This window comes from Penicillium mononematosum (assembly GCF_028829835.1).
Source record: "Penicillium mononematosum strain IBT 11891 chromosome Unknown utg000001l:1.0-4488741.0:1.0-4491989.0, whole genome shotgun sequence".
Classification (NCBI taxonomy): domain Eukaryota; kingdom Fungi; phylum Ascomycota; class Eurotiomycetes; order Eurotiales; family Aspergillaceae; genus Penicillium; species Penicillium mononematosum.
Window position 1 is genome coordinate 1,214,224 of NW_026643271.1, and position 10,573 is coordinate 1,224,796.

Below are 10,573 nucleotides of genomic sequence, written 5' to 3' on the forward strand. Positions count from 1 at the left end.
GCTTATAATATAATCCGTTAGTATATAAATTAGCTTAATATAGAAGCCCTAGTTCTTCTACTAGTACTACTATAGCTAAGAAAATAGGCTCTAAAGACTATAGTACTAGAGACAATTCTAGAGTCTCTAGTCACTATTCACTAGTCTATTAAACGAGACGATAATATTATCTCTTAGGAAACGTAGATTCGATAGCGTATTCTATTTTTATAGAGGGAAGCCTTACCCTAAGTACCCCTTCTAATTTATTAATTTTAGACTTATATATAGTAGGAGCTAATAAGAGCTTAGGAAGATAAGCACTAGGTATAGCGAGCTACTTATAATATAGAAGATCCTATACCTTAGGAAGTCTCTAATTCCCTATACTATTTACTAGGAGCTTTTAGAGAAGAGACTCTATAGATAGAGATTTCTTAAGTTATAAATCTAGTCGAAACTGAATAAGATACGATCCCGATCGAACCTAATTATTTAACGATTAATCACGATTAAATTGTAACCGAACCCGATCCGATAACGATAAATCGAGAACCGTCTATTATTATAATTAGTATAGACGATTCTATTACCGAGATAGGATCTATCGTACTAGAGTAGTTTATTCCCTACCGTTCGAGCCGAATTAGACACTTACCGGAGCGCTATAGCTTTCCTAATAACCCCCTCCGTCCCCCGAACCCTCCGAGACTATATTAACCGAAGCGAGTACATATAAGGCTAGACGTTCTATAAGGTAATACTAGTATAAGCGAGGGATTAGGATAAGGATAGGCGTAAGAAGAATAATAATAATATATATAGAGAGGGAGAATTATAGTCTTAAAGGTCGTTACTAAGTAGAGCACTCCTTTTATTTATAATAGTAGACTACTATATATTAAAGACGTTAAAATCCCTTAGTCTTATAAGTAGACTCTAAAGTCGAAATATATAGATAGATAGTAAGCCGCTATAGAGAGCTAGATCGATAACCTATATATAAAAGGAACTTTCGATATTATATACCACTTTCTATTCTACTATCACTAAGTAGAAAGTGGGATATAGATAACGAAGATCCGGAGACTCTTCTCTATAAAGATAAATATATATAATATAGATCTCTTATTAGTAGGCTTAACTAGCTAGCTATCGAGATAAGGCCGGATCTTAAATTCGCTATTATAAAGCTTTAATACTAAGTAGCTTTACCTATAATAAATAATATAGAAGCTATATATATAGTTTATAAATACCTAAAAGGGATAACCGAGCTCTATATTACTCTTAGAAAAGTCTCTAATATAACGTTCTTTATATATATAGACGCTTCGTACAGTAATTAGTATAATACTAAATCTATAGAAGGTATAATTTAGTTCTTTAGAGGAGCCCCGATATATTAGTACGCTAGAAAATAAACTATTATAACACTATTATCTATTATAGCCGAATAGTACGCGCTAGATAGACCTATACGAGATATATAGTGGTTTTCGAAGATAGCTACTACTCTTAATCTATAGAACGCCGGAGAACTAATCGTGATCTTAACCGACAATATTAACACCTAGTTACTAATAGGAAAGAAATCGTATAAGAATAGCACTTATTAGCTTAATATAAGGTAGTTTTTTATTAAAGATACAATTTTCTAAGGTAAAATCGATCTATAGAGAATCGATATAAAGAATAATATTACCGATAGATTTATAAAGCCGCTTGAGAAGGATTAATATAAGCGATTTATCTAGATACTAGGTCTTAATTGATCTATATATAAAATTTCTAGGCAGAAAGGAGGTTTTATAAAGCGTAGGAAAACGATAGAAAATAGCAAAAATAATAGGAGGTTTTTATATAGAGAGTCAAAAAGGTTGTATTATGGCAGTTAGTCCTGAAGGGGATGTTAGAGATCACGTGACCTATCATATGCTAGTCACGTGATCCCGTCTCACAGGACTTCCAGTAGTTAGTCAAGATAGCTTCCTCTCTCCTCTCTTTTCCTCCCCAGAGTCCAATACAGTTCCTCTATATCATCATCATTCCTGCGTAGCCTTCTATCTCGCTGACATAATATAACACCTTCTCCGGAGCAATAGAGAGTGGGTTATCAATACCCCTTCTCGTCTCTAATTTAGTAAGCTGTTTCTCTATAGAATGAGATATAGCGCACTATCTCTATATAGTAAGCTAGTGTGTCACCGAGTCGTGAGATCATATAAGCTATAGATATAGTATTAAATAGTGAAAATATACCGGTTATAGCGAGATCTAAGGTGTCACTAAGACGTGAGATTATCTTAATTAAATCCTCGCCAGACCCTATTACTCGAGACCTAGCTACGCCGGCTCCTCCACTACCACGACGTTCGAGACGTGCGAATATCGGAATTGTCCCTAATCGCTATCACGATCTATAGTAGAAGTATCTCGCCGTCGAATACGAGAAACGAGACCGCGATATTTAACGAACTGCTAAAAGAGTAAAAGCGAAGGAATCAGGCGGTAATAATATAACGGAGGGTAGAGGATAGGGGTCTATAGGACCTAGTGCTAGTATAATAGTAGCGATAGACATTATCGATATCAATAAGCCATTTCTTCACGATAGTAAGCCACTTTATATAAAGGATATTAATCTACCTTCTATATATAAATAGGCGTAGAAAAGCCCTTTCTAGCCTTAATAGGAAGATACTATATAAAAATAGCTTAATAATCTCGTAGTAAAAGGCATATAGAGCCTAATTCTTAAACCGCTAAAGGCTAAGATACTACTAGGTCAATAGAGATTTATAGTTAAAACTAATACTAGAGATAAAGTCTATAGATTTAAAGCTCGCTAGGTTATATATAGCAATTTCTAGGATAAGGGCGACGGAGAAATATACACCCCTATCGTTACTAAATATATAATCAAAATCGTATTTATATTAATCGCGATCTATAGTCTAAAGTGGAGATAGGTTGATTTTATAGCTATATATCTTAATATATTAAAGGAAGATACTAAGATAGTCTATATAAGACAGCCTGTTACCAGCCAGATCTTCAATCAAAAAGAGTGCATTTAACGAGAATACTAAGTACAAGAGGGAAAAGGAAAGAAGAAGAGAGAAAACATGCACGACAAGGCCTTTGTTTGTCCTTGTCCTGTCTCCTCGTGCAAACATGACAAACATGTACAAAGCGGAGTCATGTGACAGAAAACTCTGTAGGCGGTGAACAACGGCAGAAAGTCCAGTCCAGCAAAGTCCAGTCCAGCCTCGATCGTCACACAGCCTACCGGATTTAAATACTCCGATACTAAGGGTAATAAAAATCAATAGATATATACGCTAAATTAAGCTCTATTTAGACTAAGAGACTTAGCATACTTATAGAATAAGGAAATAGATAGTAAGCTTTATTAGATTAGCTTCTATCCGCTTAAGGATAACCCCTATATCTACGTAAAAGGTAAAGGTATAAATCTCACAATCATAATAATCTATATAGATGATTTTATTATCGTAGCCCCGTCGGATAACAATATTTAATAGGTTATCGATAAACTCTATTAATATTATAATATAAAGGATCTTAGTAAGCCGAAGTAGTATCTAAACTATACGCTCGATAGAGACTACGAGAATCGGATAATCACTATAATATAGATAGCCTATATATAGAAGGTGCTTTATACTACTAATATATCTAAATAGAAAGATATACCGCTACCCGCTATATAGAGAGAAATATAAGCTAATACTATAAATATACTAGATAACGATACTTTTAATTAGTATCAATCTATTATTAGGATACTAAACTAGCTCGCTATTAAGACTAGACTAGATATCCGCTTTACTATAATAAGACTATAGTATAGGCTAGCAAAGCCTACATTCTTAGATTTCGAAGTAATGCTATATATCGTGAAGTATCTACGCCGATGTCTAGATATCGGAATCGTACTCGGACACACCAATAAGCTCCGCTTCTATACACATATAGACGCTTTATATATAGACTAGGATAATAGTAAATCTACTAAGGGAAGCATCTAATATCTCGCTAGATCGCTAGTGATATGGTCTACTAAGAAACAGACGATCACTACTAATTCGATAACGGTTGCTAAATAGTATACGCTAGATCAACCCTACCGAGATACGATATAGTTAAACAAAGTTATATAGTCGTTTATACTACCCGAATATCGACCGATAGAGATTTATATAGATAATATCAACTCATAACTTCTTCTTTTAAAGAAGGGAGGTAAATCAGTAAATCGGTAGCTAATATTAAGATGGTTCTTCGTTAAAGACGCAGTTATATAGGGCTATATTAAGATCCTACGTGTTGATACGAAGAAAAATGCTACAGACGGGTTTACAAAAGCTCTAGGAAAAGACCAATTCGAAGCCTTTACTCGGCTAATTGGGATGATCTAAACATGCACTGACAAGATGAGTTTTCACTATATATGCCGGAATTAGAGACTTTGATAGAGGACGCTATGCAGGTTCTATGAGGGGGATGTTGGATGCCTTAGGCATCACCATGTAGATAGAACCACATAGTCTCTCTCCCTCTCTCTCTCTCTCCTTCTCCTCCCTGTCCACCCTGAATACATACGTTGTTTCTCATACTGATTCACCCTGTATCTGTATTCCATGAAAGGTCATTATGTGGTTATAAGCGGCCAGCGTGGATCGTATACGGGCACTTCCAACCATAAATTCTCGGACATAAGTCTTACCGACTTCCGACATGCGCTTGACTAGTTCAGCACATATTTCGACACGACAGTTCGTAAGACACCTAGCGGAGGTTCCGTGCTTACTATTAAAATCAGCCATCCCATAGAGAAAAGCCTACACAGTCGGGGAGCTTTTCACATCCGTGGATGTTTCTTGCAATTTTCCAAGTACTAGCGACGTATCTCCCATATCACAAGCTTTGGGCCTTCCTTTAAGGGTGTGCCAGCTTGAGCATCATAATCTAGAGCGAGCCACTGAGTCGATCGACGGAGCCACTAAGAAGAAGAGCTAGACGAACCGCTTCGCCCGAGTACTAATGACAGACATTGATCTAGAATCTGACAATTGGGGTATAACCCGACAGGGCTTAGATCTTGATAGGAGTGTCTTGCTTCTACGGGAGGATCGGGAGGACTTGAAACTTACGTGGGCGAAACGCCTAAGTTGTTACTGCCTTGATGTCCTGAAGCCTCTTTTTGAAAGGGCAATATCGGGAGAGATATCTTGTTAGGACGTCCTAGACGAGATAACATTCAAAAAATATATCGCCTAGAAACTGGCTAATGCTTCTATAGGCGTTACCGCTAAGCCAAGGCCGGCACGTGGATTTGTTAGGAAGATAGGGTCCACAATATGGGAGTATGAGAAGCAGCATTCTTATATACTTGATGTGGTGGATAAGATACTAAAACAAAGTCGAGGGCTTTGAGTGTTCATAAGTCTCCTATGTGGTCATGTTGAGATTTTATATTTTACACTAGACCTGGTTGCTTAGGGGTTGTGATTCGTAAATCCAAGAATTTTTCTTCACATCTGATTGGAATGCTTTTCGACTAGTTTCTACATCGTTCAGTAGAGAATGTAGCTATTGTATTAAGGTGGTGGAAGCTAGGAATATATGACCTATAGTAAAGAAAGCTTGGCCCTTCCTTCTCCCATCTTCCTACTCACACAACTGGAGAGATTTGTGGTTGGATAAGGCTGGTTTGCTCGTAGGGTCGAAGCTATTCCCAACTACGCTCGATAAGGAAGGGCTCAGGTCCGATAGTACTACCTAGGGACTACCACAATAGCCAGGCGTTGGGACGTAATCCCGAGTGGTGTTCCCATAGTTCGTGGCCCGTAAACTGCATTGCATCATCGAGGCGAAGTTGGTTCATCTCTCACAATAATCACGATCCTTGTAAAACACATTAGCTGGGAGAATCAAGTTAGGATTGAGGCTGGTAACGAATGAGAAGTGCACTAGATAGCAAAATGTATAGAGATAGACGAAAAACATATTTCCCTACCAGGTTTAGTTCCTCTATAAGGTAAGCACAGGCTATTGTACTCTGACTAGCGAGCGAAAACGGTGGTTTGCTGCATGTAGAAAGAATGGGTGGAAAGAGGTAAAACGTGGCTGACGGGAGAGGTGAAGCTAGCTGGATGATCGCCAGCCAGATCTATCAAACGATTCTAAGTGGTTCTATGTAATATACGGTAATATGACGATAACTCATTGCTAGCCATACAATCATTACGATAACAGTTTTGCCGGAATTAGGAGGCGGTGGCCTAACCCGGCCTAGCGCGCGTCGGAATCAATTTCTCCGAATCAAGAAGAAAGAGATCGGAGGTACAGTAATATTCGAAATCAGATTTACCTCACACTCTTTGACTTTAACTCCCGAACCCTAATTTGAAACACGCTAACTCAGATAGGATATGTCCGTCGATCCCCTTGTTCCTAGAATAGAAAGTGTATTTTACATGACGCGGGCGGGACCTTGTCCTTTGTAAATTACTGGAAATTGCTAAACATCTGATACCACTCTACCCCTCTTCTTCCCCCTAAGCAACAGGATTCTTCACCTGTAAATCACTCTTGAGCGACATCCTACAATAGGCTTGCAATATGGCCACGAGGCTTCTCCCCTCCAAACTGTATCTCATCCGATATGATAGAGAGCCAGTCACTAGCCACTACTCAAATAGCAGAAGAGGCTGAGTGCAGCAAGGTCACGATCATAAATATTCGCAGAAGCTTACGGCAGTTCGGCAGCGTCCACGCACCCCCAACTCGCAGAGGTCCAAACCAACCGTAACACTGCTAATGATCGACGCGCTCTGTGGCCACCTGTCGGAAAAACAGGTCGATGAGATAGCTGTCTTCCTCTGGGATGAGATTCGCACGATGATTAGAGCCCTGGTGGCGAAAGGTTTGGTCTAAAAAGACGACCCGGCAGCATGCAAAGGAGCGTAATGCCGATTTGCGAGAACTTTATCTCCATAATTCGTCGGATTTCTAGTCGTATCATCTAATTTATGTGGATGAATCGGGATGTGACAAGAGGGCTGGGTTTAGGGGCACAGGCTGGTCGCCATTTGGCGTGGCCCCTTTGCATGTATCGCAGTTCCATCGCGACCAGGGATGTCAGATACTACCTGTGTATGCCCAGGATGGGATCGTCGGATCGTCCTCTCACGTGTATTCCGCGTTGCAACTGATGGCACAGTATTCGAAGACTTTTAGCTCAGCTTCTTCAGCACTGTGGACGGTGGCCAGATCCTAAATCTGTTGTGGTTATGGACAATGCGCCTTTTCATCACTCAGAACGGATTTTGTAGATGTGTGAGGATGCGGGGGTGAAGCTAGTCTATTTACCCTATTCGCCGGACTTGAATCCGATCGAGGAGTTTTTTGCTGAGCTAAAGGCCTTTATTAAACCAGCTAATATAAGTTATTTATGAAACTTTGGTTATCTTTTCTTTTTATTTACAATTTTCCCAGTAAATACTACTTGATTTACAAAAAAGAAGTAACTGGAGTTACTTTGAAGCGGATCCTGATCAAGGCTTTGATGTCTTTCTCACAAGTTGTGTTGATGTTATCGGCTTAAGTGGAGAAAGTGCAAAAGGCCATTTTCGACATGCATGCTTAACGACCGAGGAAATCTAGGGAAGTTGCTAGGTATGACCTCAGTTCAGAAGCCTCCTAAGCACCCTCTAGATGTAATCACTAAAAGCTTCATAGACTCTTTACTCATTAAACCAAGGGAATCAAGAACTTGTCTCGTTGATGCTCTTGCAAATGGTTCGAAATGCACATAACTTTCCAATAGTTTGTCCCAGCCTCATTATCTCGTCTCTTTCAGATCAGGATTGTGCTAGCCAGCAAGGTATACTTCTTCCAGCCATTCCTGCGAATTCAGCGCGGTGCTTTCGTCATTTCAACCTACGCTCATAGTATCCTCACAAATCGCACGGCTCCATCACAGCAAGTATACTTTTGGCCGGCGGCTGTATCCAGGCCACAATGTTACCGCCGGTTATAATGAAGAATCTCTTTTTGCCGATAGCATACTGATGAAGATGAGAAAATAGCCGCGGTTGGGTCATATAATGAAATGGGTTCGTCTGGCTCCAAATTCGAGACTAGGGATGTGAAGTACCAGACAATTCTCCCCAGCTTCACCATTAGTCATGTGCATCTCATCCTTTTGGGGCAATATCTGCGAGCTCGATTTGAAGCAATGCAAGGCATGGGACGACATAGGATCAAAGATTAAGGCCTCTGATGTGGCCAATCCCGATAAGCCAGTATCTCAATGCAAACATTAAACTACTAAGAATGCTTTTCCCTCTTAGCCTTTCCTTCTGTTTCAAACCCTCCGAAGAGATAAAACGATCTCATGACGAACAAGAACAGGGGAACTGTAAGATTTCCCCAGTTCACCAAGCTCCAATCTCCAACATTGCGTAGCGTTGCCCAACCCATGCACCATGTTGTAACACCTAAGTGTCCCAGGTCACCCCACCATAGTGCTGTTAACAATGCGTGCACCACATTGATGTCGTTGGTTGAGTGAAAGACGTAAAGCTCGATGATAGCGATCAAGAGAAAGAGGTTGCTCATCTGGTAGGTGAGAATTATCTCAGATGGAGCGAGATTTGGTGGTGGAGTGAGTTTAGATTGTCCGGAGACGTAGTAGGCAGGCGAGACCGCGGTTGTTGTGAACGCGAGGATAAGCGCCACGGGCTCGATGATGCAGAAGATATAGCGAGGAATGGTCGGGAGTGTGGAGGCCATTGTGGAGGATTGTATGGGCTGCGTTTTGCCGGACCGGGCAAGGGAGACTGGTCTGACAACGTGATACAAAGAATGATAGGCGGGAATTCTGCTGGCTTTTTCACTTGTTTCTTCATCACGGCACGTTTTCATATACCAAGCAAATATTGCTGTAACGGAGCCCGCGGGTTCCGCCTTCGCAGGCATCTCCCAGTGGCGGATGAACTCCGCTAGCCCAGATGGGACGAAAGTCATGTGGTCTTTCGAGCGGATGAGTACCAGTCTCACGTCTTCGCTCCTCGCTTCAATAAACGCAGCTTCATCGCAGCACTTATAAATCCAAGCCAGCGTTTATGTCATATCGCTCTTGGTACGCTCATCTCCTAATATCCTTTCCCCCATCTTAAATTTCGATCACTCCACAAATTGCAGTCATCCCGACCCTAGCTACTGCCGGAGGAACCTCGGGGGCTGTTAGGGATTCTTAAAGTCAGTTCGCAGCCGACCGCGCTCTTCGAGTCTTGGCTCCACAAGCTGGGTTTCTATTTGTTCCAGCCAGCGGACGTCCGCTCTTCGAATAATTCGGTGTCCGCGGACAGCGTCTGGACACTTGCGGCTATTCCGGATTCTTGAATATAAATGTGCTTGCAAAGCGTTACGAAACATACCTTTTTATCTACCACCAAATTGCACTAGAATCAATCTTCCCTTTACGACACCACCGCCTTCCATGCCTACCTTGGCGCTTCCCGGTGGCACGTCTCCCAGCCTCGGCCGGGCCATCGTTACGGCTATCATAGCCAACGGATGGACTTCATCATGGGAAATAGTTATCCTTTCGCGCTCTTCTCAGTCTCCTACTTGGCTACGTGCAATCGACCAAGAATCAACACGTACCACTATCCGCACGGTCGACTACATGTCCGTGGAATCACTTGTTGGTGCCTTGAAGGGTATCCACACTGTCATATCCGTCACTTCGGCCATCGACGGTACCCAAGCACAGATTCAGATCAACTTACTTAATGCCGCGCTCCGGGCTGGATGTAAGCGCTTCGCCCCCTCCCAATGGGGATTCGGGCCTAAGGGATGGGAGAATGTTGCTAGCCTTCAATGGGCGAACCAAGGCGTGTGGGATGAATGCAGCAAGCACATAGGCGAGATACAGTGCGCCAAGTTCAACCATGGATCTTTCATGAACTATCTTGGTCTTGGGATATATCCTTTTCCCTCGCAGTCCGAGTCTGCTGAGGTCACAGCCCTTGACCAATTAAAGAAAGGAGGAGGGTATATTCCTGGTGAGGATGAAGCGTGCCAGGGTCTCCAGAGACAAGGGCCTTTGACTGATCAGTCGGGGGCTTTTCTCATTGGGCTCAAAAACGGCATCGCAGAACTTCCCATCAAAGAGGACGGCCAATGGCCGCGAATCACCATGACCTCTATGAGAGACGTGGGCCAATTTGTCGCAGCTTCTCTCAATGTGCCAAGGTGGGAAGAAAATATGAATATGGCAGGAGACACCCTGACAATGGGAGAACTGTTAGCGCATGCTGAAGCTGTGACTGGTAAGAAGTTCAAAGTCGCCATTTTAAAGCGAGAGGATCTCGAGAAGAGGTTGGCAGGTCTGGCTCGGGACGACTTCATGGGTCAGATGTGGGCCGAGTTCAACCTTGCTTATGTCCGAGATTTAGAGGACGAGGTGGTTCTGCACCCCACTGTGAATGGCCTTTGTCCTGAAGTGAAGCCTATGGGCGTGCGAGAGTACATGGAAATGTTTTGGAGAGATTGA

The 10,573-nt window shown here is 41.9% G+C and overlaps 3 protein-coding genes across 3 annotated transcripts; 2 read left to right on the forward strand and 1 right to left on the reverse strand.

Annotated features, from left to right (window-relative positions):
* Window positions 1-2,142: 2,142 nt before the first annotated feature.
* N7519_000440 (uncharacterized protein) lies at window positions 2,143-3,524 on the forward strand (the record flags this gene model as incomplete). The annotated part of the gene is made up of 4 exons (XM_057287219.1): window positions 2,143-2,170; window positions 2,251-2,378; window positions 2,853-2,909; window positions 3,399-3,524. 4 exons carry the CDS (start codon window positions 2,143-2,145, stop codon window positions 3,522-3,524), a joined length of 339 nt encoding a protein of 112 aa, XP_057153302.1.
* Window positions 3,525-8,340: 4,816 nt separating this feature from the next.
* On the reverse strand, window positions 8,341-8,805 carry N7519_000441 (uncharacterized protein; the record flags this gene model as incomplete). The annotated part of the gene is made up of 1 exon (XM_057287220.1): window positions 8,341-8,805. One exon carries the CDS (start codon window positions 8,803-8,805, stop codon window positions 8,341-8,343), a length of 465 nt encoding a protein of 154 aa, XP_057153303.1.
* A 709-nt stretch (window positions 8,806-9,514) lies between these two features.
* On the forward strand, window positions 9,515-10,573 carry N7519_000442 (uncharacterized protein; the record flags this gene model as incomplete). The annotated part of the gene is made up of 1 exon (XM_057287221.1): window positions 9,515-10,573. The coding sequence occupies one exon, from the start codon at window positions 9,515-9,517 to the stop codon at window positions 10,571-10,573; it is 1,059 nt and encodes a 352-aa protein (XP_057153304.1).